General features: G+C 47.3%; 2 protein-coding genes across 3 annotated transcripts; both read right to left on the minus strand.

The window, feature by feature from the left end:
* Nucleotides 1–292: 292 nt before the first annotated feature.
* Nucleotides 293–23,682, minus strand: ENOX2 (ecto-NOX disulfide-thiol exchanger 2). Of its 2 annotated transcripts, XM_072335350.1 has the most exons (16): nt 23,584–23,682; nt 17,021–17,164; nt 16,214–16,345; nt 14,784–14,867; nt 12,420–12,575; nt 11,681–11,887; nt 11,114–11,347; nt 10,223–10,435; nt 8,621–8,727; nt 6,026–6,140; nt 4,521–4,702; nt 3,705–3,812; nt 3,056–3,112; nt 2,337–2,445; nt 1,739–1,824; nt 293–1,607 (listed from the first exon to the last, which is right to left on the minus strand). In XM_072335350.1, the coding sequence occupies exons 1-16, from the start codon at nt 23,633–23,635 to the stop codon at nt 1,476–1,478; spliced, it is 2,118 nt and encodes a 705-aa protein (XP_072191451.1). In that variant the 5' UTR covers nt 23,636–23,682; the 3' UTR covers nt 293–1,475. The 2 variants fall into 2 exon arrangements, with proteins under 2 accessions (XP_072191451.1, XP_072191452.1); XM_072335351.1 differs by lacking the exon at nt 14,784–14,867.
* Nucleotides 23,683–24,825: 1,143 nt separating this feature from the next.
* GPR119 (G protein-coupled receptor 119) lies at nt 24,826–26,870 on the minus strand. The gene has a single exon (XM_072335490.1). The coding sequence runs from the start codon at nt 26,751–26,753 to the stop codon at nt 25,791–25,793; it is 963 nt and encodes a 320-aa protein (XP_072191591.1). The 5' UTR covers nt 26,754–26,870; the 3' UTR covers nt 24,826–25,790.
* Nucleotides 26,871–27,287: the final 417 nt, after the last annotated feature.

The following is a 27,287-nucleotide window of genomic DNA, read 5'->3' on the forward strand; positions in this document are numbered from 1 at the left end:
TTCACACTTCCGGCCTCCTTGCTGTGCAGGGCGTCCTCCTGGACTCCCTTCCTTCAGCCCGACGCGAGTCGGACCCCACCGCAGGACTCTGGGCCCCGCCTGGCTGCCTGCGGGCAGTGGGGTTCGGGCCCGGCCGTGGCCGTCAGCGTAGGACTGGGCCCAGTGGAGGGATGGGCGCCAAAAGGAGGATGTGCAGGGCTCTGAGGAGCACTCAGTCTTACTTGTGGAGCATCATCTTTCCTGTATCAGGCAGTGCAAGTCAGGTGAGAAAAAGAAAGCAGCAAGGCCGAGATTGGAACATAAAAAAATGTTTATTCCTTAAAAATACAATGTTCGCTTGTAGTGACACAAATACTCAGATTTCTTTAAAAGGGTTTTCACGTTTCCAGTGTAGCAGTCTTTCAGTGTCAGGAGCAAAGTGAGCAGGTAGCTCCCCCCAGCATGGGCAGCCTGGTCCCAATAGAAAGGTTTGTTCCACTCATTTCTGCAGCCTGCACCAGAATAAGCTACATGCAGGTCCCTCACTCGCTTCTACAACTCCAGGAGGTATCCACTACCAATGCTCTGTCTGAAGACAGCGTGGATTCTTTTTGATTGTTAAAGCATTGAACAGCCTGTCTTACTGATCTTATGCAGAGGGCTGAGTATCATGATGAGAACACAAAGAACAGCCCTTGAGAAGGTGCAGTCTGTGCTGCTTCACACTTTGTGAAGATCAGTCTCAAAAACAAAGCAGGTGGAGAAATTGGATGGTAAACAATTAGTAAAAATACAGGTCTTATGTAGACCTTTTTTTCTCCACTCAGATCAGCAGGAAATTAAATACTCCTCCCACAAAAAGTTGGATGACAGACTGATCTTGCAGTGCACACCCCAGAGGTACTGCTATAATCACACTCCTGGTGACACCGCCTTCAGTTAAGCTTAACAGTTAAGCCTTCAGTAGAGAAAAGAGCGTGAAAAAGAACTGATTGTTAGGCTCAGAGAGACACTGAGCTAATGAAATCTTCTGCTTAAACATATTTAATTTTTTAATCATATAAATGTCTAAAAAAATGCCTTTTTCCTTTAGGTGGTTCTAGAAACCAGACAATTATTTTTTCATATTTATCTCAGTGGATAGTCTACGTGTTTCTATCCATAAAAAGAAGGTACAATGATAAGGAGAGATTTGGGCACACGAAACAGATACAACATTGGCAAAACACTTAGTCTACATGCCGTGCTTAAAAATATCAGACATGAACTTTGTACACAAAAATGTATCAAACAGCACTTTGCTTGTTAACAAAATAACTCAAAGAAGCTCCAGCACCTGAAGTTCTGCTAGTGCTAATCTGAACTTTAAATTTCACTTACATTATTACTCCATGCGTGCAAGATAATCATCATAAACAGAGGTAAGAGGCATCCCAAGTTTTCTTGACACACACATCCTGCTGTCGCTTTCAGTGTTAAGTCGGTTCAGCTCAAGTTCAAGTCATTTTCAAGCCATCAAAGCCACAAAACTTCCATTTTTTCTCTAAACTGGCTCCAACCCCACTCAGCTCCTGTTTGAATGTAGTTTGTAGTCGAGTCATGAGAACTTCCACTTCTGTGGTGCAAATCTGTGAAAAGAAAAGGAAAATTTCACTAAAGACACTTTTGGTTACATACGCCCTCTAAGGGCTGGTTATGTTCAAACTCAAACATGTTTCGTTGGTGTTTAATTGGGAAATGAAGGCATTAGTACACCTACTTTGCTGTCCAGGCGCTGCAGGTAGGAACAAATGTACTCTATGCTTGCTCCAAATGGGTGCACATGAAGAAATGTTGAAATTATTCCTGGGGAAAGGAATGCCACAAATGTCATTTTCATGAGAAGTATCAGCTGAGAACACCAGCTCTCTGAGCACTGCACACAGGGATCTTATTTGGCATTTTTGGTTTTAAATACAGTGAAGTCTGGCCTGTGGGCTGTGAAGAAAACAACAGCTAACTGATGCAGCTGGCTAACACTTAGAGATATCACCACTCTCATTCCCTGCCAAGCAATGGTAATGTGCTCCACAACAAACCTCACCGAGATTCAGCAGGGGGCTATCGTAAATGTGGGGATACAAAGCTGAAGTAGAGGGAAAGCAGAACTCTGCTCCACCTGTACCAGGTCAAGGAGCAGGAAAAGACAGGTAAATGGGGAGAGCAGCACAGGTACGTGTGTCCTTGGTTGTAGAACTCCCACCTCCGTAGGAATAATTTAAGAAACAAAAGGCAGTCACTAGCAGCTGCAAGGCCACTTTGAAGTAAATCCCACCATTTTGGGTCTCTTAATATCATCTCTAGTCAAAAGGCCTTACCAACTAAGAGAGCTTCTCGTTCTGATTTCACAGGGCTATTGCTCAGTGTCTTCTCAACTGGACATTCCTTCTCCTGGCTGCATGCACAAACTCTGGGCATACTGTTCTCCTGCAGAAAAAAAAACACACAGGGCCTGTTCCACATCAACAGCACAGGAGGCATACTTACACACCAAGCAGCAGCTCGGTGAGACTTGGCTTTGTATTCCTTTTCCTGTTTCTATGAGACGTCATCTTACTTTATTTATCTATCTATATATTGCAAAAGGCATCCAACACACCAGAGTGATGTTCACGTTGCTGTCAGAACCTGCATGTCTGAATTACCAAGCTAGACTAAAGGTAAAGGTAAATAAAATACCACAACAGGCACTCTCATCATACCTTGGGTCACTCGCATGATGTCTGCTCTGGAAGATCCTTTAAAAAACAAAAACTAGACTAGATAGAAAGTCTTGCAGCAACTAATTCAGATGCACACGTACATTTTTCAGATGCATAAATAGTGGCAGCATGATTAAGCAAATGCCTACTGCCTGCAGAGGCTTTGAGATCAGAACTCTCCTTGGCTTGAATTTGCAGTATTGAATTAAAACATAAATTGCATTAATTATTATCCTCAAAATAAGCTGCTATGGATAACTCGATAACTTTTGCAATGAGATGTCACTACTGCCCTCAATAAGATACTGACTAAAGCAGCAGAAGACTTTACTTACATTCCCTTGGCCATCAGTAACATCTCTCTCTTTGTCCTCTTCACTTGCTACGCTTTGCTATACATAGTTTAAGAAAAAGAAAGATGGCTGATGTTAATGTGTTATTTTTGTTCTTTGATATCCACCAAAGCTCCCACGCTGGAGATTACTGGTATTCAAACTCTATTTCAATTCCTAAAAAGCTAAGTATTTATCACCTTCCCTTCCCTAGACCAAGGCACAGAGTGGTGGGGTTAATGACACAAAGTCAGGGAAGGACCTTGCACTTGCCTCTACAGCCCTCCCTGAGAAGTGTTTCATAGTATTTCTCACCTATCCTGTAGGCAGACGTATAGTTGAGTCTGCTGCAGAGGAGAGGACCAAGCAAGCTTAGATTCACGTGCAAGTCCACAAACAAAATACAGCCTTATATCTATTCTAGTTGCTTCTGAGGTTTGTCTCACTGTTATATGAAGCAATCAGCAAGTTCACTGATGATACGCAACCTCCAATTAATCAAGTGATTTTTCCTAGTTTTCTAAAGACTACTGTACCCAAGCAAGGGCTAGGCATCTTCTACACCCTCTCCTTCCTTGCACATGCTACAGGCCATGAAGTACAAGAACTGTGTTTACTACTGAAGAATAAGAAAGATCAAGAAGTCACATACCTGCTCCTTAAGGGTTTCTAATAACGTTTCTATTTTTAGTTTGTCTTCTTTCACTTTTTCTAGCTCAGCTTCTCTCTTTTTGTACTCATCTTGAACTTTCAAAAGATGCTGGAAGAGAAAAGTTAAACAGTTCACAGCTCTTTCAGCATGGTTACTTATCCTGGCAGTGGCATATAGAGAAACTTTAACTCCCCGACATCTGCAAAAAGGAATATCTTTTGTCTGGCAATTCCTGCCATTTCCTTACTCACATACAGCTGAAGGTGATTAGAGAAGGCTTCTCCAGCCAGCTCCGATGTTACAAACAGCAATGCAATTAGTTCCTGCATCAGGCTCCTTCAGTGAACAACCACAGCTTCCACAACACATCTGCAGGTTCTAATTTTAATGAAGTGCTTAGCTGAACTATCATGTACTTTATATACTTTGATTATCAGTCTGGCTTAATACAAGAGGGGGTACTGTTAAGATTTAAGGTTTACCTGAACTCTTGATATTTGGCCTAAGGAAATCACATTATCATGATTTGTATATGATCTACAAATATATGTGAGAATGAAAGCCCAGTAAACTTCAGAAAAGGCTGCAAAGCAAGCTTGGGTTTTTCCACCTTTTTGCTCATGGTAGCAATCAGGATCTCATGGGGTTTCAAGGGAAGGTAAGCACGCTCACTATTTCAACAGTCACAGCCAATATCACACAAGGAATTCATAAAGTATGATAAAGAGAATGCCTTTGTTTGTGCCTGTGCTCTGCACCACAGCCCCCTCACCCGCCTTTGTAGCAAGGCAACAGCTGGATTGAAGCCAGGCTCACCTGCTGCATTCCCTGCAGAGCCTGCTGGAGAAGTTTCAGCTGCTGCTCTTTGGTTGTATCTTCATCCCTGCTTGCTTTGCCATGTTCCTGCTTTAGGAGTTCTACTTCATTCCGGTAGGCATCCAGTTGCCAGCGCAGACTGTCATTTTCTTCTTTCAGGGCTTCCACCTGAGACACTAGTGCTGGAAAACAAGGCAGGTAGCGATCAAAAATCAGAGCTGGGGATGAGCTGGCTCTCACAGCACACAGAGCACACTGACAGCTCTGTGGCTCCCAAGTCCCAGTTACAAATCCAGACTACTAAAGAGAGTTTCTTACTACCAGCCTCTAGAAGAATACTCTGCTCTGGACAAAGAACATCTCCTTAGGAGGAAAAGCAGTATTTAAGTTGGGGAAAAAAAAAGGTAAAAGAATGTGTCGGAGTAAAACAGTGATGTAGGCAAGAAAGTAGGTTTCCTAATGAGAAAAGCTGAAAGGCTCTGGATAGGCTCCACTGCCACCCTCAGCCAGAAGTTTATCCCCATCAAGCCATGAGATGAAACACCTCCATCAGCCTGGTGTTGATAAACTTAGGAATGGGGTTATATGACATTATTACTGCAAAGACAGCGTCAGCAGGTTTCGAAGCATACCCACAATGTGGAGTGCATGTTCTGCCACCTGCCCCTGCTTTCCTGTGCTACTTGGACCATGGTTACAGCTTGCTGAGGCATTTATACAGGACTTGGACACTGTACTCAGAAGGCTAAGCAGAGGCTACAGAATTAGGATTGGTGAGGAAATAGGGAGAGGATAACATAGGAAATATTTTAATATCAATACATAATTCCCAACTGTTAACTTGCTGTTTCACCCTAATTCAGCAGGAGATGACAAGTAACAGTAAGTGACAAGGATTTTGAGTATTATAATCACGTTTAAAAACTTATGCAAAAGGAATGATTGAGAAAGCAGGAGCTCAATGGAGCCACAATAAACTATTACAAAATAACAACTGGTTGGAGAAGCAGTCTTCTTGTCTCTGTCACAGAGCATAACCTTCAGATGCAAAAGGAAGAGTGTTATGTATGTATGCTCTGTACCTATGATTTGCTGCAACAGGATATCTACCACCAAATTCAAAAAGGCATCAGGAGCTTGGAAGAAAGGAAGAGGTAAGGTAGAGCAGCTGACAGCAACAGAAATAGCTATAAAAGCCACTGCTCAAATAACCAATATTCATCAGTGTCGTGCTTGCCTGTAAAAAGGTTTCCTACAGCTTCCTCTGAAGTCCTGGTACTGGCACAGTGCTGTGAACTTCTTACTGTCCAGGATTTGTATGAACGCACGAAAGTTTAGCAAGATTAATAGAAGGCAAAGTAAGTATTAGAGACCGCATGCTGTTAAACCTCAGCAGCAGAAACCTGCTGTTGATTTTGCTATGAAAAGTCAGATCTGAGCGGGGCTCCTAAAACAAACCACTGGAGAGACATGTGCTTTCATATGAACTGCAAAAACTAACTTACCTGATTCATCTGTTTCTTTCATTTCTGATGGATCTTCTATTTCTTCATCAGACATTTCCATTTCCTCCTCTCTTCGAATGCCCATTAGTTCGTCGTTATGAATGTTACGAATTTCCTAAGGTTCAGAAACCAGATGTTTTTTAAATACAGATTATAAGGAACAGATTGTATGGATAAAGAGATGCAGAAATCTTAAGTCTGTAAAACACAGCTCCACAATAGAGGATAAGGGAAATGATAGAAATTTTTGGCACAGTCTGCTCAACCAAGAACAACGTCTAGCATGAGCCAATCTATCAGCACAACCAACATTTCTGACTCTTCTATCTTCCTTCTAAGCCATGCTCTCTTTTGCCTAAGGGGAAATGAACATCCTCTCACAGCCTGGATGAGCAGATACCTTGGGAAGAACAAGGGGGAAAGGGCAAGAATACAGCAAACTTAAGCAGGAGTGACAGGGCTGCTTTCAGTTCCAAAACAACTGCTGTCTGCCCCAGAGACCACACATAAAATGTCAGCTGGGTTGAAGATCGTAGAAAAAATGTTCCTACTGCTTTTAACTGATTCTGCCCAACAACTAAAATCTAAAAGCTGGCCTAGAAGCTGGCAGAGCCTGCAGAGAGCACAGCACACAGTGAGGCCAAGGCTGCCCTGGCTGAACAGCAGGATATGCCAGGGCTGCTCTGTGGCTGAAGCGGAGCCATGAATGAGGAAAGAAAAGCATCAGAGAGGAGAAATACTTAAGCAAGGTCCTTCCAAAGCAAGGAAAGAAGCTGGCTGGTAGTTATAGCAGTATGGTGTTTCACCAAGTCTCAAGCTGCCATGGCTTCTTCATGAGCTGCCCTCAGCTACAAGACCCACCTGCACTGTCTGGCAAAATCATCTTAAATCACCACTGACAGAGCAGCAAAGACCATGTCCCAGCCCAATGACTCCCAGTACACACCCATTCCCCAACTGCCCTCCAAACTTTCCTCAGATTCAGTTCCAACAAAAACTGCAGAAAGAAGGTGCTGGGGGGCCATCTTCCTTTCAGAAATAATCCTAAGAATGCATGCTGAGCCCAGCAGCACCCCTGGAAGATGCCTCATCACAGGTCTCACTGCCTCTTCCCACTGGAAGAACTTACCTTGGAAAAATAGACCACTCCAAATGGAGAGCGCGTTCCCACCCCAACCATGGTAAGTAATCTCAAGCAAGCAGAAAAGAAAAAAGCAGCACTAGGGCTCAGAGCAGAGGCATAACCTGAATCAAGACTCTCCACTTGGCTTTTTGAGTATAAAACCAAACATCAGCTCCTCCATTATAGCTGCTAAGCAAGGACTAATTCAGTGGGATTTGGAAAGAAAGTCCCTGAAGTGCAATCTCATGGAGGGTTCTCAGCTGTGAACTTCCCCAAACAGTCATTCAGAGTCCAACAAAGTTGTGGAGGATCATTCCTCTACTGTTTACCAGAAGACTGTTCACTGAATATTATCAAACTCTGCAGACACTACAACTTTTCTCAGCCTGCAGCTACACTGAAAGGTGGCCTGCATATACTCAACCCCACAGACAAACTGCTTCTGGATAAACAGTTACGACCAACTTGTTCACTTTGCCCAGATTTACATACAGTGTTAAAAATTATTTTACAGGTGACTTTTAGCTTTGTTGGAACACAAACAAGGAACACAATACATCAGGAAAACACAGAATCACAGGAAGGCTTAGGCTGGAACCAGTACTTCCTACGGTCTTTAAGACAAATCTGGCTCCCTCCCTGCAAACCCAGATCAGGTTGCCCAGGGCCTTACTCAGAACTCAAAGATGGAGATTCCCATCACCTTGGACTCTTCCACAGGGCTGAACTGCTTTTCAGGAACAAAACTTGAGCCTTAAACCCAAATGGAACTTCCTCTGTTGTGAAATATGACCATTGCTACTCACCCTCATGCTGTGTGCCTATCAGAAGAGACCATTTCTTCCTCCTTGAGCCCCCCCCCCCCCCCATTCCTTTAAGTAGCAGAAAGCTGCCTGTGGGGGCCCTTTCAGCCTTCCTTTTCCCAACCTACACAAGCCCAGTTCCCTTACAATCTTGGCAGTCATCTACCAGATGTTTGAGTAACACATTTCCTTTCACATACACCCCCCATTCCTGCACCACCTTTAAATCCTTACTTCCTCACTTAGCAACATCAATGCATGAAACAATTGTACAAATATGAGAATATCTTCCCTCAAATCTTTCAGACTGTCCAGCTGCAATTATTTCCATCTCTCAGGTCAATCAGCAGAAATGTGAAAAAACAGATCTCAGTGGTAACCCTTGTCTTCTTTCCCTTAGTCTCTTTCTAGAAATGCCTCTTGCTTTAACATTAAAAGCAGATCAATATTCAACTTCAATCAGCATACAGATCTTAACGCATTGCACCTAATAACACAAATACTAACAGCAAATTCATTACCTGGAACACAACAGATGACCGAGTAACTCCCATCTTACACTGTGAATTAAGATGTTGTTATCCATGTAAGCACTGTGCAAACTTAATATCAATATCCTAACAAGAAAGAGACTGGCTGGAGGATCTAGCACAATAAAAAATTACCAACCTCTGCTTGTTTGCACCACACGCTGATGTTCTTACGCTGAGCTTTCGTGAAATGGTCCCAAGCCTTTTGTTTGGAGGCAGAATGGTACACGGCCACTATTTGCTCGACTGTAGTATCAAATCAGCAGACAAATCAGGCCAGAATATCATCCAGAGAGGGCGAACAAGAGGAGTAAAGGAGTAAAAGAGTGGAATCAGGCAGGTGTTTGGCTAACCTTTCGTTATAACACTGTACTGTGCTGAAGCCATGCTCAGGACTCTGTGCCTGGAAAGGAAAGCGGGTGCTTCTCCAGGCCAGCACCGCAGAGTAATGCTCAACTGGGAAAACTGCATCTGCACTCAGTTGGGAAACAGGATGGCACGTGTTGCACCGAGAAAACCATTCCACGTGCAACAGCTTTTATGAGTGCAATGGGTACACCCGGGCAGCATTTGCTCTCTACATTTGCTCTCACTACTTGTGAAAGCTGGCACTTCATACGCTCTAAGGCCCAACGGGTACAGTCCCAAAGAGCAGTGCAACAGCCAGAGCACTGCGTCTATGCATCCAGCATCAACTTCTTTTTCCTCCTTGGATTTATTCTAAAATATTTCCCTAGAAAATTTTCAGAGGTTTTTGGAAATACGAAGTGCCTCCCCTGGGAGGAGAATGCAACCAACAGCACAAAGCACACCTAGCTGGCTTTCTCCCCATCACCTATGATGCTGTAGTAGATATAACTCTTAGGAAACAAAATCATCTCTCTGCTGTGTAGATTAACTAATAAATCTAGACGTGTCTGAGATACCACTAGGAGCCTTACAGAGGTGACTTGCATGCTGTTGACTATTACTACTTACTCTGCAGTGCATACTGCTTTTTCTTCTGGACCGTGTGCCCGTATATTTGTTTTTTAACAGAATAAAATACAAATAAATCAAATATTAGGCAATTAACGAATATAAAACCAAAGTTAATGATGTTCACATCCTAGCCAAGAGGTTCAAGGAACTTAGTAAAGCCATGGGAAAAAAAAAGTACTCTTCAAAAATATTTCAGACTTAGTACAGAAGAGATGTGTAACAGGCTATGAACGGGTTGGAGAACTGTTATGTATCACACTCTGGAACTAATGGAGCCTCGACATAATCAAGTACTGGGACTCGGGTTCAAAATTCTGTTCTGCAACAAGTTTTCACCATAACTTCAGCTGTGACTGAGAACGGGGTATTGGGAGCACTCTACTGCATCCTACCTTTGATGAGTAAATCCTGCACATTTCGCTGAGCCATCAGATTACCAGGAACTTACCTTGTCTGTACACAGAAGTGCAGTGTTGAAAAGATTATAAAATTACTAATAGACTATAATTAAAAGAGGAAAAAAATAAATAAATTAGGAATTCATCTCTCCTCCCCTCAGACTCTGACTTCAATAAAAGTTACCACAAGAAACTTCTGCCAAGGTAATGACATATGCTTATAATTTAACTGTAGCTGCATAGACGCCATTGTCACTTATGGTTCCTGGTGATTTTTTAGCATGATCTCAGCAGACTCTAGAAATTATGCATCTTCCCTACAACAACAGGTAGCAAACACTCTGTGCAGAAATACTACTCACACTGAACCAGAATCCCTGAGAGAGCAAGCTTGAACTTCTCTTTAGCTTCTTCCATCTCCTTCTCATGAGCTGCCTTCTCATTCACCAGTCTGCGAATGTGGCTGTTGGCCGACTGAATCATGGAGTAGAAGTTGTTTGCAGTCCTTCTGTTCACTTCTCCACGCTCTATCCAGGTGAGCAAGGTCTGCACAGCTTCTGAAAACTTAGTGTCATCTGCAGCAAGAAATGGTATCTTTAAATTCTGGAAGCACAAGTTCACCTGTGCAGCTTTCAGAGCCTTTTCCTGCTGCCACTGAACTGCCCTCTCTCAAAAGGCCAGCTTGCTTAGGTTGGCTGATGTGGGTTCCTGAAAGCACAGCGTTACCCAAACACAAGACTACACAAAGGAGTCCAAGTTTAATTTCAAGCAAGATGACAGAAAGCTGTAGAGGCAGCACAAGAAAGAGGAGAATCAACTGCTGGAAATTTACAAGATAACCTGATATGCCTATTTAGATGTACTCTCTCGTGACAGCAAATATCCTCTGACTGAAAGAATCAGGATACAGATGGGGTTTAGGCTTCAGAAAAAGCCTTAGAATCATAGAATGGCCTGGGTTGAAAAGGACCACAGTGCTCATCCAGTTCCAACCCTTCTGCTGTAGCAGGGTCTCCAACCACCAGACCAGGCTGCCCAGAGACACATTCAGCCTGGCCTTGAATGCCTCCAGGGATGGGGCATCCACAGCCTCCTTGAGCAACCCGTTCCAGTGTGTCACCACCCTCTTTGCAATTTAAAAACGTCACTTAAACATGAACAAAAACAGTTTGGAAGAAACCAAAGTCAGGCATACATCTGTTATTATAAGACAACCATGCAGACAGGTAGCTGCAGGCCACAGAACCATTTACCTTTCAGCTTCTCCGCAACTATGCTGCACTCGTGGTCAGAGTAATGCACAACAGGCGGTGGGGAGGGTGGGTGGAAGCGTTCCTCTTCCAGCCTCCTGCGATGGCGTTCCTCCCTTGCCAGCATGCGCTGTTTGCACTCCCACTCATAGAGGTCATCCCGAGCCTGGGCAAAATCCACGTGCAGACGCCCAGTGTCCTTCTTGTCAGTGCTGGAGCCCAACCTGATGCGATAGCCTGGTGGTGACAACAACAGTGTTCAGATAGGATAGGCGATTTACACAGAGTAGAACCTCCCTCTGCCTGTCTGTGACTCCCACAAAGATAGCAAGACCCTGAACAGAAAAGTCGATAGTTTGCAGAGGTCTCCAAGGTAATGAAGCATTGCTCTTTTTCCTATCAGGAGCAGCTTTTAGATATTGAAGCAGACAAGCACTAAGAGAAGAAAAAGAGGCAACCTGACACCACAGGAGACAAATGGCTATCAAGCAGATCACTGTAACCATACAGAAATCATTGCACTCACAGCCCAGAATTTTAAGCTTCCATCTGAGTCAGAAATATACCTACCAGAAAGATACAGCGCCTTGTCCACCATGAATTCCTCAGCAAAGCGGATATGGCAGAAATTCTTCTTGCTCTTCCGAATAGCAATGACTTCTCCACACTGCTCAAACACTTCCATAATGATCTGCTCAGTTCCATTTTCCGGCAGCCCCCCAACAAACACTGTCTTACAGCCTGGGGGCCTCTCTCTTGTTGCTGGAGGGGGCAAATCTGAAGGCAGCAAAACAAAAACAGGCCAGGTTTGTCAGCATACTTTCCATACATCTGCCCACCTGCCCTAACAGATGTCCTAGTTTACTTCAAATGTATGAGTTAGCCACAGTATATTTGATTTGATTGACAAATAGTTGTACCAAGCACTGCTGAGGTGCTATATAACAACAAGCATGTTTACTAGCTCGTTTCCAAACCAAACATCTGGGGTTGAGTCAGTTTCCTTCACAGCAGCTGATGTGGTGCAGTGTTTTGGCTTTAAGATGAAAACAGTAACATAGAGATGTTTTAGTGGTTGTTGAATAGTGCTCACACAAAGACTCTTCAGCTTCCCATACTGCCCTGCCAGCAGGGAGGCTGAAGGAAAAAATATAATGCAATGGGTGAACAGCTGGCTGACGGGTCTGGCCAGTCACTAGAGGGTTTCTACATGGCTCTTCTCTGATGCACACAATATTATGTTTGTATTTTTCTATATAGACGTGTAAATTCATAGATAGAAAGGGGACAAAATATAAACAGACGTTACGTGGGTTAGGTGGGAAAAGAGTGCAGCTCTTGCAGTGAATGATCTCCTTCACAGCAGGCATGTCTGGAGGAATGGGAGGAGGGACTATCCCCAAGCCTGGCATCATGGGGTTGATTGGAGGGATTCCAGTCATCATCCCAAGAGCAGGATCAAAATCTAAATGGGGGAGAGAACAAGGGAATCACTTTTGGATTCATACAGTAACTGTTTGTTAGGACAGCAAATGAAATACCCCATCTATAAACACCAGTGAAAATTACCTGAATAAACACGAGAGAGGAGACATTATCACTTACCTCACCAGAACTTCACATTTGTGCCCTTGAAGTAACTTCTAAAAAAAAACTGTCAGCTGCCTCAGCTAAATAGATATTCTCTGTTCACATAAACTGCCCCCCTTTCCACCCCATAGATACCATCTCCAATCTAGCACCAGAACCTTTCCCAGTAAATACTGCATTACCCAAATAAAGAAAGCATAGGAACTTCAGCAGTTAAGAAAGTTCCAGAAGAATCCTGGGTAAAATGTACAGCAGTATTTAAGGAAATGCTTCACCATTAAGTGCAGTCTACAGTGGCAACACACATCTTACCTTGCTCAACTTGTTCCTAGGCTTTACTCAGATGTAGTCTGAGCACTAAATAAGAAGTATGCTATTCTGCTTTTTGCTTTTAGATTTATCACCAATGCCAACTAAAACCAAAGAGAGCGGTCAAACTTGAGCCATTTCATCTGTTCAGAAGCTGTGAACCCTGGGGAAATCAATACCTTTGGGCAACCAAAATGGAAAATACTTAAACACTTGAATAAACACCTTACAAAGAAAGCTCATGAGTTGATAACATCAGCAGCTAAGGACACCCAGCACCACCAGGTTGGTACTAACAGGTTGAGACCCCAGCTGCAAGTCACCTTCTCTACTGTCTACCACCATTCCTCTCCCCGTAACAGAAGAAGCTCTAAAGGCACAGGCGCTCCCCAAAACACCAAAGGACACTATCACTGAATATGGAGTTTTGAGCACTGCAGAACGAGATGAAGCTGGCTGCCTTTTTACAGAGGTAAGCAAGATAAGATTTATTTTGCAGGGCACAGATGAAAATTGCCAATAGGCAGAACAGAGTGGTGCGGAGATAGCATTTTCCTTTGATCTTAAGCTGGCACCATTTCACTATTCATATCGCTAGCGCAGGGAAACGATTTTGTATTCTTCACTTTGCAAACACTACTTTTAAAACAGCTCTTGCTTGGTTCCACAGCCATCTGGGTGCAAGACAACTCTCAGTGCACAAATGGGACATCTCAGTTTGGTAGCTGAATTCTATTTTCCTTTGTAATTTGAAACATTTTGTCTAGGGCTACATTTCTACATGCTTTATCTACAATGCTTTGCTTACAAGTGTTGCTGTTTGCTTTACGCCACGCGTGAATGGTGCCAACAGACCCAAAGCAAAAGCTCCACCAGGAAACGGACTTCAGAGGAAGGGAAAAAGTCTTCCACCCTCAATCCCTGCTAAGCTTCAAGATGAGGGTCACTTTGTGAACAGCTGTGACTTTCAATGGTAGCGCTCACTGAAGATATAAAGCAGCAGGGAAAAAAAGACCTGTTTCTGAGCAAGTTCCTGATCCAAGCTGAAACAACAGCATCACCACTGAAAGCAAGCTGCAATTCAACAAGCTGGATGGATGAGGAATGACCAAAGCTCTCACTGTGGGAAGGAGGGGGGATATGGACCAACAGCGACCTGCTGGAAAAATGCAGCCACTGTTGAAATGCCCATGTGTTAGAATCTAGAGATCTGCTCGCCTCAGCACAATCTGACAAAGCTACATCTATGAGATCAAGATTATTTCAGCACTCACTAGCAGAAAACAGAGAAAGCAGGGAAAAAGCAGGAGCTGGAGAAATCAGAGGGATAAGAAATCCAGGATGGGTATTTCTCTGATTCAGGCTTTAAAAGAAAGCATGAATCGATACAATTAACAGAAGCAAGAGAACTAGCAGAGAACTACATTACAAAGAAAGGTAGAAAGCGTACATACAGGGGGAAACAGATCCCAAGGTCTTTGGATTTGTGGTGAACCTCACTTTTTACTGCTCCAGCAGCAACACACTGGACAACTTGCCATCTTGCCTAGGGGTCTGTTCTTCCTGTTAATAAGCTTATGCTGGCCTATAGCCATGAGATCTGAGAGGCTTGCGATGCTAATTCAGAAGAGCCAGTCTCCATTAGCAAGAAGGAAAAAAAAAAAGAGAGAGAGAAAAAGAAGCCCTCGAGGACTCTAAGAAGTTCAAAAACATCAGGCCTGGCAGCTGCTGTTTGCTGAAAGCCATGAGAACTTTTATATAAAACTAGTATTACCTGGATGGCGTGAAAGATGATGTGTATTCATTTTAGACATTGCAGTCTTGTCAAAGCATCTCACAACTACATGCTTTACTTCATCTGTAGAAACAGAACGAGGCCGGTAAGTTCTCAAGCATTTTCAAACCATTTTTTTAACGTGACCTGAAACTTTAGTCCCACCTGGCACTGAGCAGAGATGGTCCAACTCATTTCAAGCTTCCATTACCTCTCCTCTTTCATTGGTACTACAAATACGTCTGGTCTAAACTTCAAACCATCATTGTGCTTTTCAACAGATCCACACTAACCAAAGTATTCTGCTCTCTTGCACTCGGGTCACAAAAAAACACTGCGCTCCTTCTAAACCACTCTGAGTCATTTGTCTTGGGAGCAGAACTCCTGATCTCTAAGTCTGATCTCAGAAGGTTCAGAATGAACACTACTTGGAAGCCTAAAGTCTTCCCTGCTCTTTCAGCAGGGAATGGGAAAGCAACTTCAAACTCGTGTGCTCTCCCAGGACAGAGTTTTACTGACTTTTATTTGACACACGTATATGAATGAGAGAAAAATACATGAAAGCATCTCTTACAGCAAAGACAAATGTGAAACAAGGCCAAGGGAACAGAAGAGTACAGACTGCATGCAAAATTTATATCAAATGATGCTATTAGCTAAATATAGGCTCAGCTGCACAGCAAACTACCTGCACTGTGCCACCAGAGGAGTAATAGGATTGTAGAGTACCACCAATGCAGGCACTCTCTCCTTAGGTATGAAGGCAGTTATTCAGACATGAGACAGCATCCTTCTCAAGTGCTTAATTGTAGCAGAGTACTGAAACAGTAACTTCAACTCAGGATTTTGATTCACAGGCCCATCACACTGCTGTGAAACCATGCATAGCACAGCTCTGTTGCCACATAGGAGCTCTTTAACAAACCCTAGACAGGTTGACTCATCCCTGAGCAGTACTCCAGTCTATCAGGTGGCCATTTCCTGAGCAAAATCTTCCATTAATTTTTGCCAAATCCATTTCACTGCCTCATTGATTTCTTCATCATTCCCCTCCCACCCTTCAGTCTATGCAGCTTTAGTTCAGCTTAGAATAATGTGTTACCTGGTATCATTGGCTTCCTGAGCTCTGTAGACATGTCTCCTGCGGAACACATCCCCTGCTGGTCTGCTGCAGTTACCTACAGGTACGACCCACCTTCCCACTACCCCAGTAGCCACCGTTTGCATCCACAAACATGTATTTCTTCTGAACTCAGTTTCAATATCAGTGGCCTCTAGATACATTGCTCATTGACATCAATACATTTCAAGTGCAGCTTATAAACGTGTACTGCATATTAAAACCCATTAATCCAACTCGGCTGACACAGGTTCTTCCCAAAGACACATCTGGAAGAAAAGGTGGGCACAGTCTAGATAAAGTCACACACCTGGCAGGAGGGGCTGTCCTGTCATCCCCATGGGAGCCATCCCCAGGTTATTCATCGCAGTGGCCCAGGCAGTTGGGTCTGACATTGGCAAGCCCATTGAAATGGAGTCTAGGCTTAGACTTCTGCCACCATCTGTTGAGAGAAAATAAGTGATTAAGAGCTTCGTTGCTCTGTAGGACCAATGTTGCTTGGCAAGGCTCTGCTATATCAGAATGCAAAAGCAAATTTGATCCCACCACACAAGAAAGGGCTGTCTGAAAAAAGCAATGTCCCTATCAAGTAGATGACATTTCAGGGATGCAAGGTGTATAAAAACACTGACTTCCAAGAGCACTTAAAACTCTGTTTTTCCTATTACAATGCACAGCTATAAGGGACCCTGAAGGAACACAGATTAAACATAAGAATTTAAGAAGGAACAAATATTCTGCAAGTATAAATTGCCACAAATGCACTGAATTCAGAGACGGCCAGTCTGCCCATGCAGAGAATATTTCCAGTGCCACCTGAAGACATCTCCTCCATGCTAAACAGGGAAATGAAGCAAAGAACAATTACACATTTCTGAACACCCCCAGCTCCCTCAATCTTATTCACAGGAGAGGTGCTGCAGCTTCTGACCATCCTCATGCCCTCCTCTGCACCTGCTCCAACAGCTCCACATCCTTCTCATGATAGAGGAAGCACTGCAGGTGGGGCCTCACAAGGGCACTTTCTGCACTGACACCTCAGCCTAGCAGCTGGTTTGGTCTGCACTTACACTGACGCCTTCTCTTTTGCCAGATATGGAGCTGCTATATGGCTTACCTGGAGGAATATTTGTTCTCTTCCTCTTCTTGCCTGGATCACTTCCATTCTCAGTTGGGCTTTCCGACACGCATGCACCACTCGGGCTGCCAAACTGCAGAGATTTGCTGTTACTGGCAGGATCAAAGGACAGATGGTTTAAGCCTGAAATACAAAAATAGATTCAGATACTTTATAACAGTTTGCAATGCCTCAGTATCACCATCACGAAAGCAACGTCCTGTCCCACGTGCTGCTGCTGTCCTTGAGACTGCTGAAACAATTCTGCCTCCTGTTTATCCCCCCCGGTATGTCCCACTCAGTGCTACGCTCACATCGTTTTAAAATGTTATCTACAAACAACATCCCCACCATCCCACCCTTGGACCCACACAAATCAAGCTGCGTGATGCCATAAACCAGGGCTGCACCTCTTCTGCACTGTACAGTATTTCCCAGTTCAGAAACTTGGAAGCCAGAAATTCATTCTGTTTCTTCCAACCCATAATAGATGTTTATCTTTGCCTGCTTCGTCACCAGTAGCGACTTCAAATGGACTCATTTATTAGCAAAAACACGAGGCGTGCCTCGCTTGCAATTGCTACTGCTATTTTTAATCAAGGAGGCTGGCAAGCAGTTGAGCCCTCCTGTAGCCAAAAAAAAGCGCTCAGCAACACGTTCCCTCAGGAAGGAGAGCTTGCAAATATAGCTGGGGATCTACAAGAGATATGGGGAAACAGAGCAAAGAGGAGACAGATCCTTAAACAGCAAGCCACCACACACAGGAAGAAAACCTAATTTTGCACTTTTGAACCAAAGGTGACTGAAGAAAAACTGCTTTGCAGCTTCTAGTGTGTTTCTGAGTTCAAGGCATTACATCCACTTCAGAGTAAATCCGTGCTAAGTCACCTGTTAGATGATCCACAAACCATGTCCAGCTATGCCTCAGGTCCATGCCAGCAGAACACAGCCCGCATCGTTCCTGCCTCTTTAGCTTGGCCTTTTACTCAAAATGTGAGACATTAAAATACTCTGCCCTATTTATCTTTGTCTCAGCGAACTGACTCCAAACTCCAAGTCAGTGCAAAAAAAATAAAAATAAAAAATAAAAAGCCCTGGACCAATAAGAAGTGATAAAAATAGCTGCATTTCTGCTAAGGTACACATATGCTGTGGGGGAAGCAGCACAACTACAGAAGCATCCAAGCTGACAACGATGCTGCCTCACAGCACCGAGGGGCTGAAGCATGGCAGCTATTTCATTTATACCAAGCCTTCCCCAGGCATGCTGCAAGCTGGAGGCAGCGCTGTAATATCTGTTCTAGAGGACTCCGCTTCCCAGAACTTGCTAATAAATACGGTTGCTGTGTATGGCTGTAAACAGACAAGAGAGTGGATGCAGGGAGCCTAAGGGGGCTCTCATCTCGGCTGCTGAAAGGTGAGAACACCAGAAGCAGCCAAAAAGCTGAGTGCTGTTCAGCTGGCAATAACAATAGCTGCACCCAGCTATGCAAGATGCCTAGGGCACTGCTTCTTAAGTGCTCCAAAGTCAAAATACCACTGCGGCCCTGAGGGTTCAGGAAAACAAATCACAGATGCAGCAGGTTAAAAATAGAGAGGCCACGCATGGTAAAGAAACAGCAAGAAAGTAAGAGTGTTCAAGTAGCATCTGGATGAGGTGCTACAAGATGTGGTTTAGTAGCTTAGTGGGTAACAAAGGCGATGGGAGGACTGTTGGACTGGTTGATCTTGTAGGTCCTTTCCAACCTTGTGGTTTTATGTGATTGTAATAATTATAAAAGTTACTTTATTATCAAGAATTAAACTTCAAAGCATGTTTTCTCACACCTGGGTCAAGCAGAACATACTGACCCCAGGCACACGCTGCCAGTGTTGGGCCTGGCTCAGGGATGGACAGTCAGTGCTGCCTGCAGGAGCATCGCACCACACCAGCACCGGAGTGTGAATGCTCCTCACCCAGATCACTGCTTTCCATCCCACTGGAGAGCAAAGGCAGCTATTTAATGCTATTATTTCCATCACCACTTTCAGAAGAGATAAGGCCCTTTAGTTACAGGCCAAATGCTGGGCTGTATGGAAGATAAAGGGCGCACCCACATTGCTGCAGCACTGCCAGGCAGCTCCTGTGCCAGCGAGGTGCCCAACCAGCCCAACAGAGCAGCATGGAGCAGGAGGGAGCAGCCCCGCTTCCAGCTGCCCTTCAGCCATGCCAGACAACTCAGGCCTTGCTGGAACTCCCTGTGATCTGATTCAGCTTGCTCCCCTGGCAGACATGAACACAGCACTGAGGAGCAGATCATTTTCTGCTAGGATCTAAGTTGCCCACAGAAGGCTCTGCTGCTAATGCGACGCTCAGGAAGGAGCAGAAACAGACCTACAAATGCTCTTAAGCATTCAGTATGACTGTCCACAGCCTCCCCACAAGAAAAAAAAAAAATAAAGCACTGCATAACTGCAAACCAGCAGGCAACGCCTTGTGTAGCAGCTGTGAACCTGCAATGCCCCCCTGCTTCCAGCAGGCAAATTAACAAGAAGAAAGCTATAAAAGGAGAAAAGACTGTGGTAATGGAGTCATTATCAAGTACTTGTTTCTCTTCTTGCCTTGCACCATGCAGGAGCAGAGGGAAGGGGGTGGCTGCTTCAGTTCCAAGTATAAGGCTCTTGAATGGGTACAGACCGCTACTGCTGATTCAGCAGACAGGCACTGTGTCCAAGAGCTCCCAGTCTCATCAAGATAATTAGCAGCAGCAGCCTAAGTCTGCAGCACAGTCTTCCAGAGATTATATTCAACATGGAAGAGATAGAGAAAGAGAATTTTCTCTCATACCAGACAGGAAACCCTCGGTGCCACCCAAGAAGCTGATCTTTTCAAATGAGAGAGCAACAGTAGGAAAGGCTACAGTGAAGAGTTTTCAGCCTGGAGAAGAAGAGGCTCATCAATGTGTATAAATATCTGAAGCCAAGATGCTAAGATGATGGAGCCAGGCTCTTCCAGTGATGCATGGTGCCAGGATAATGGTCCTTGTGGGTCCCTTCCAACTCAGGATATTCCACAGCTCCAAGATTCTGTGAGATGACTGCCAGCACAGCTCCTCCTCCCACAGCAGCCCTGAGAACAGCAGGCTGCTCCAAGTGGTCTTCAGCCCTGGGTTCTGCCTGCTCTGACTGGGGACACGTGGCAGCCTCCTGCTGCACCCAGCAGCTCCACCAATGCACAAAACTGCCCATCACTCTGGGCCCGCACTGATGCTATATATGGGTTTAGGAAGGGCCTGAATACAGAAAGGAAAGATCTCAATGTTCCAGGCATAAATCAAGGCAAGTATCTATCCTTGCTGGGTCCAATGCCAAACCCTTGACAAGACTTCATTTTCCAGCCACTAGCTCCCACTAACAGAACATGGCCATCTTGTCTTAACGACTAGCAAAATGCGTGTGTGTGTGTGTGTGTATATATCTACATTAGAGAGACTCAACTCCATTTTAACTGGAAAGCATTTCTTTACAGATCATTCCTTTTACTGACAGCAGCAAACATTAACAACGATTCCCCACCAAGACACAAAGTGGGGCAGCTCACCACACAAGGCTTTACAGTCATGTTACTTAAGGCAGAACCCCAACAGGGTTTCACCTCAGGACTTCTGCAAAACCCTTCCCTGCTGCCTTCACTCAACACGAGCTCTGCCCACGAACCCAGCACTGCTTGGGGGCACACAGAGCTGCTCACCCCAGCACACGCTCTAGCAGCAGCAGCCTGGTACTACTGCTGATCAGAATCTCAGACAACTTTCTTGACATCCAACTGGTTAATGAGAAGAAGGTATACAAATCCAACCCCTGTAACTCGAGTCAAGAAGTACTAACAGGTACCCCGACACCTTCACATGCCTACAAGCATTTCAAGCACATGCTTAGGAAGCCCACGGAGTTTACACCTGCTCACCAAGCTTCTCACTTACTCAGCATCCAGAAGGGAGAACTCGAGAAATGGGCTGACGCAGGCTTTGCTATAAATACGGATGTATCTTTTGCCAACACAGACCAATACACGAAATAGGCATTTCTCAACCTGATCTGTGGTCCTTTTTCTTAAACAGAAATAAGCAGGACTATATCTATTTACCATAGAAAACTCCTATCTGGTGACATAGCACCTGTTCTGAATGTGCTTTAAGAGAAAGCAAAGTGCCTAAACATCTGCAACGATCAATTAAAAAACACAGGAAAGATAACAGCAAGGAAGGGAAAGAAGAGAAGAAAAGCAGAGAGGCTTCAGAGTCACACTTCCAAACCAAGCATTTGCTTTCAGGATCTGGTTCCCAGGCTTCACACCTCTCACTGGGACTGTGCACTGTTTTCTGCCGTATTCCTGGCTTCACTGTCACAGTCAGAGCTCTATACGCATCAGCTGCCAGTCACACCGGTGATACAGGAGCTGCCTAAGCACACTGAAGAGATCAGCAAGCCTTCAACAGTTCCTTCTATCAACTCCACATAATCCTACATTCTAACAGGTCTCATCCAGACAGCGTGAGAGAAGCACACAGAACACACACTGTACCTGCATACTGCACCAGGAACATGGCAAGGTGCTCATAGTACTTCAGTATTTCAGCCAGTTTTCCTGCCACTGCCAGCCTGGTTGGCTGTTTGTGTGTCTACAAAGGTGCAGCTCCCTGCTCAGCAGAACACAAATGAAGGTGGGTCCTAACGCAAGCAGAACTACTGCTGTGCTTCCCCACATGGGCAGTTGCCAACGGAGGCACCAAGAGCTCAGGTTGGGGCAATGGTTCACAGGCTGCAGCTGCATGTGTCACCATCAGTCTGCTGTGAGTGACACCCACGGGCTCGTTCCTGGATGTGGGGGAAGGAGGTGAAGGAGCAGGTGGTAAACCCATTAGCAGTAAGTAAATCTGAATTTGAGAGGGATTTCATACATCAATGCGCTAAGCACTGGCGGGCAGTTAAATAAACCCTACTTGCACGCCTGAAATTAGGTGCCTTTGCATAGGAAGATTAAGGTTTGGTAATCCTTGAAGGGGCACGCAGCTCACTCCTTGACTCTGGAAGCTTACAGTGAAAAGAAATATCAACTTCAGACAAGGTAATTACTGCAGCAGGGTGCTGTAAAAGAAGAAGAGGTGCGAGGAGTCACTGTCTTTGGCTGTGAGGATGCACTGTTTATAATACCAAAGGGCTGCCTGAAGTGTTTTCAAGGAAAGGCATTCACAAACCACTGCCAACACAGCTGCAGAAGCACGGGGCTGACCAGGTTGGGTATGAGCTGGGTTGAACAGAAAGGAAACTATTACCTACTGGTGTATGCAAACATGGCCACGTACACCCAGCCAATCCAACACAAAAGGCTCCACATCTATGAATTCCAGCAGACAGGACTGTCACCGGAGCCCAGCGCAAACACTGAGCTGAGGGCTGAGTGATGCTCTGCAGACCAGGGCCCTGAAGAAAGGTATGGGCAGCTCACAGCTGGGGGACACCCAGAGCATCAGTGAGGAGCAGGACTGCCAAGTGCCAACAGAGCGGAGCAGCCAGGAAGCACTGCTCGGGGATGGAGGCACTGGCATTGGAGGAACAGCAGCAGAAAACCTGGGGATTAGGCGAGAAATCTCACACCATCTTTGGAAGGGATTCAGAATGCCTCTGTAGCAACACCTTTGAAATTGCTCTGAGATCGAAGCTCATCTCTTCCACAAGCTGAAGTCACTGATACTAAGAACATGACCTTAAAGCAAGAAACCTGACCTTACGGTGGCTTAGAGGGAGCTTTCAACAACTTAGCACAGAGGACTTTCTAACTAGATGCTATTAAGGCTCCCAAGGTTAAAAAACAGAGAATACAGCTTCTCAGCTTGCAGATAGGGAACGAGAGACGAGCCCAGCAATTAAAACACCAACAAAAGCAGCTGCGTGCAGCCCGATGCGAGCGCATCTTGTGTGTAACAGCCGGGCCTCTAACAGCCGGGCCTCCGCGCCTATCGCCGCAGCGGGGGGAAATACCCACGGCAGCACGAAGCGCGTCCGTTCAGCGCCCCGGGAGCTCCGAGCCGCGCGGGCGGGCGGCAGCACGGCGCCCTTTGGGCCGCAGCACAGGAACGGGGCGCTGCCGCCCGGCGGTCCCGGGGGAGCGGGCGCGGCACTGCAGCGCTGTCCTCCGCCGGCACGGCCCGAACGGAACCGCCGCCCAAAGCGCCCCGCTTCGGCCGCTCCTCGCGGTAACGGAACGCTGCTGACCCACAAAGGCGGCCCGGAGGCTTCTCCGCGCCTTCAGGCCCAGCTGAGCCGACAGACGCCGACCAGCTCTGCGGCTCGCAGCTCCCACACGCGGCGCAGCGCGGGCTGACACGGAAACGGACACGGAAACGGACACGGAAACGGACACGGAAACGGACACGGAAACGGACACGGAAACGGACACGGAAACGGACACGGAAACGGACACGGAAACGGACACGGAAACGGACACGGAAACGGACACGGAAACGGACACGGAAACGGACACGGAAACGCCCAGCTGACCGGCCCGTCCCGCCCGCACTCACCGCCCGCTCCCGCTCCGCGCCCGGCCGCGCCGCGCCCGCTCTCCACGAACATCCGCCCCGGGCGGCCCCGCTCAGCGCCCCCCTGCGGCGCCGCCCATTGGCTGCCGTGGCGCTGGGGGCGGGGCCTGGCTCGCACTGCACGCCGGGAGAGCGGCGGGACGGAGCGGGGCGCCGCGTGTCCAATCCCGGTTATCCCGGTTTTATCCCGGTTATCCCGGTTTTATCCAGGTTATTCCGGTTTTATCCCGGTTATCCCGGCTGCGGCTCCGCGCCCGCTCCGTCGGGCCCCGCGGCGGCCCGTCCGGTTTCCTATCGGCGGGGACGGATGCGGGGCAGCGCAGCCCTCGGGGCAGCCCTCCCCACCCCCCGTGAGTCGGAACAGCGAGCAGCCCGGCAGCGATGCGTTTTATTCAGCCGACAGCAAACAGGGAGCGCTCTTTCTCTCCGTCCCTCCTGCGGGGCTCAGAGCCGGGAAAGGAGCCGCAGATCCGCCTCCCGCCCGGCCGCCTACACGAGCGTGTCACCCCCAGCCGTCCGTCCGCCCATCGCCCCGTTCCCGCGGCAGCTCCGGCACGAGCTGCCATCCCCGCTGCAGATGGGGATACGGCTGCCGGGCTGCAGCCCCCCGTGGTTCCGTGCCCAGAGGCTGCAGCAGACGACGTGAGAAGCAAGCAGGAGACCGCTCGGTCTCGGTTCCCGGTGGATGCCCGCAGGAGGCGTGTTGGAGGAGGCAGAGGGAGACTTCGGCGTTGTCAGTTGCAAAGCAGCAGCTGGTGGGACCCACGCCGTGCCGAGCACCGCCAGCAGACACGTCAGCGCTGCCAGATGATGTGCTGATCCCCAGAACTGAGTCAGAGTGGATCCACCTACCAGACCCACCTGCGAGGCATCAGTTCACCCACAGAGCCCATCTGTTCTGCGTGAGCCTTATCTCAGGCTCTTTTCCTTCGTGCACAGCCAGGAACAGGATATGTTGTGGTGTTCGGTCCCAGGTCTCTCCCAGACATAGAGATGGGTGCCACGGGGTGCCCGCTGCTTTTGTCTTGGTCTTAGGACCGCCTCAGGACCGAGGCAGGTACTGCACGTATATGGGATAAGGCCTTGAGCCTTCATCTCTACCAGCAGGGCAGGTGACAGAAGAGGAACCAACTACTGTTCCGTGTGAAGCATCCCCATTTTCAGATAGGAGCAAGCTCATGGCTAAGCATCCTGCTTTAAGGGAAACGTTCCTGCTATGGGGATTATACAAACTGTTAGCATTGTACAAAAAGCAATGAGAGAACATCATAGCCTCTGGCAGGACCATCACTGCTGTGGGACATGACATGCACCCAGTGCTGTGTGCTCCCATCTGCTGAGTCAGCATAGAGGCAACCTTATCAACCCATGAACATCCTAAGGCGTTGGTGGGACAAAGCAGCCCTTCTGCACAAGGTTTTCCCCTGTCTCCAAGGCAGTCCTTCCTGCTCAGCACTCGAGTCAGTCATTCATTAACTTGCTTTACAGCACAAACCAAACAGTAACAGCACAAACCGGTGCTGCCCTGCACCTTTTCCAGGCACACCACACCTGGGGCTGCTCAGCTTTTGCTCCAGTGCGCATACAGCCAAAAAACAGCCAGGCCTCCCACTGCATCCCCTGCACTACAATAGAGACCCCAGGCCCATCTCCATCACCTCTGCTTCTGGTGCTGATCCTCATCAGAGGATGGTTTGAGGGATAGCCCAGATTATATCTGTTGGATGGCAAGTTTGGTTTAGGTAGGGGCAGTGATAGGGAGTGACAGAGCTAACACAGTGAGAACAGCCCTGCCCCACGTGCTGGTGGGCAACCTGGCCCAGAAAGCTGGTGCTGCAGGCAGAAGGGACAGCAGGAGGCTCCCAGATCTGGGCTGAGGAAAGCCAGGCAGCAAAAGGTTTGTGATCTTAGTCTGTGGAGGGAGTGCCAAGGGCTTGGTCCCACCAGACACAAGGCTGCTGTTGCTGAAGCTCTCCAAGCAAAACTCGATGTGTGACACACACCTGCAATTTTGGGTGCCCTGGAGCTGGCGCAGAACTGGCTGTGCTGGTTGCGCTGCGTCCATGAATTAGCATGCAGAGCTGTCCCACCCCATCCAAGATCTATTCCACAGCTGGCAGCCCCCAGGTTCAGTTCTGGTGAAGGAGACGAGCTAGAAGGAAAGCCTGCAGCAGCCTCTCCTTACCACATCAGTCCTGGAGCTGCAAGCATGACACAGTGGGAACGGACTTGGTGCCTCTGCTGGGGAAACAGCGACCCTTCCCCAAATGAAAGGCTTTCCTCTTCACACCTGCAGCCAGCTGGGAGAGCTCCCTCCGCACGTCCTTCTGCCAGTAGGAGTAGAGCAAGGGGTTCAGGAGGGAGTTGCACAGTCCCAACAGCCAGAGGTAACTCTCCAGGACTCTGTAGGGGAAGCACTCGGTACACACAGTTTTCACGATGCCAGCGATGAAAAATGGCAGCCAGGACAGCACAAAGCAGCCGACCAGCATGGCCACGGTGCGCATGGCCTTCATGTCACTGGTGGTGCCCCTGGCCAGCCCCGCACGTTCCACTTCCCGGATTTGTTGTACGTGCACAGAGGCAATTTTCAGCATGTCACAGTAGAGGTAAATGAAGAGAAACAGGACTGGAAAGAAGCCCATGCAGGAGACGATGAGCATGTAGCTGAGGTGGAAGACTCCGAAGAAGGAGCATTTGTCCTTGAGGGAGAATTTCTGGAAGCCAGGGATAAGGAGTGGGAGGAAGCCAATGATACCAGCAAGCAGCCAGAGACCCACCAAGTGCAGCCCGACCCGCATGCCCGTGACCAGCTGATAGTACTGGAAAGGCTTTCTGATTGCCAGGTGCCTGTAACATGCAACCAGGGTCAGGGAGAGGATAGAAGCAGCAGAAGAGGAGGTCACAAAAGCCATTCGCAGAACACAGAAGATCTGCGGGGGATTAAAGTTCTCTAAGAACTCATCCTTGATCAGACCTATAACTGACAAACCGACCATGGCATCTGCAGCAGCAAGGTTAAGGACAAAATAGTGTCCCTTGTAGCCGGTCTTCCAGATAAGGCGAAGGAGAGCAATGGCCACCAGCACGTTGGCAGTGATGATGAGCGGAGCCAGCACAGCAAAGATGATTCCCACAGCCAAGTTAGCCATGTGTGTCTACTGCAGGGCACAGCCCAAAGATGGTGCATCCACAGCAGGATCCTAGAGCATTCCTCACCTGGGGCTTCTTGGCATGCACAGCTCAGTAAGCAGGCAATGGGCAGCTGCGAGCACAGCCCCTTGCTCTCCAGGTGGTGCCTCAGGCTGCAGAGCGGAGTTCTGCTGTGCCAGAAGGGACTGATGCACTCACAGCACACAGTGTGCCCACAGAGGTCCCTCCCCTCACGCCACGTTTCCAGACAACCCCAGAGCAGGAGGGTGAGCACAGAGCACCGAGCAGGAAGGCTGTGTGAGGCTGGGCTGAGCCACTCTCCTCCTTAACAGCCCACTTGTGCTCCTCTGGTTCTGTCCCAGCAGCAGGGCGGCAGCCCCCTGCACAGGGCGTTTCAGCATCTCCCATTCCGGAGCAGCCCATGCTGCCGTTGGCCTCTCCGTCATCAGTGCAACCATGAGACCTGCTTGGGGGTTGTGGTCCGTTTCAGCATCAGGATCACACCCTGACCACTCCTCCTTGTCCAGTGGCGC

Source organism: Excalfactoria chinensis, chromosome 4, assembly GCF_039878825.1.
Source record: "Excalfactoria chinensis isolate bCotChi1 chromosome 4, bCotChi1.hap2, whole genome shotgun sequence".
Taxonomy (NCBI): domain Eukaryota; kingdom Metazoa; phylum Chordata; class Aves; order Galliformes; family Phasianidae; genus Excalfactoria; species Excalfactoria chinensis.

Bases quoted from the DNA above. Each gene is read 5' to 3' on its own strand.
- ENOX2 (XM_072335350.1), bottom strand. From the start codon at position 23,635: ATGTTCGTGGAGAGCGGGCGCGGCGCGGCCGGGCGCGGAGCGGGAGCG. The intron at 11,348-11,680 runs GTAGGTATATTT...TGTCACCACCAG, and splicing joins CAAGGCGCTGTATCTTTCTG to GCTATCGCATCAGGTTGGGC. The intron at 10,436-11,113 runs GTAAATGGTTCT...TTCTTGCTGCAG, and splicing joins AGTTGCGGAGAAGCTGAAAG to ATGACACTAAGTTTTCAGAA.
- GPR119 (XM_072335490.1), bottom strand. From the start codon at position 26,753: ATGGCTAACTTGGCTGTGGGAATCATCTTTGCTGTGCTGGCTCCGCTC.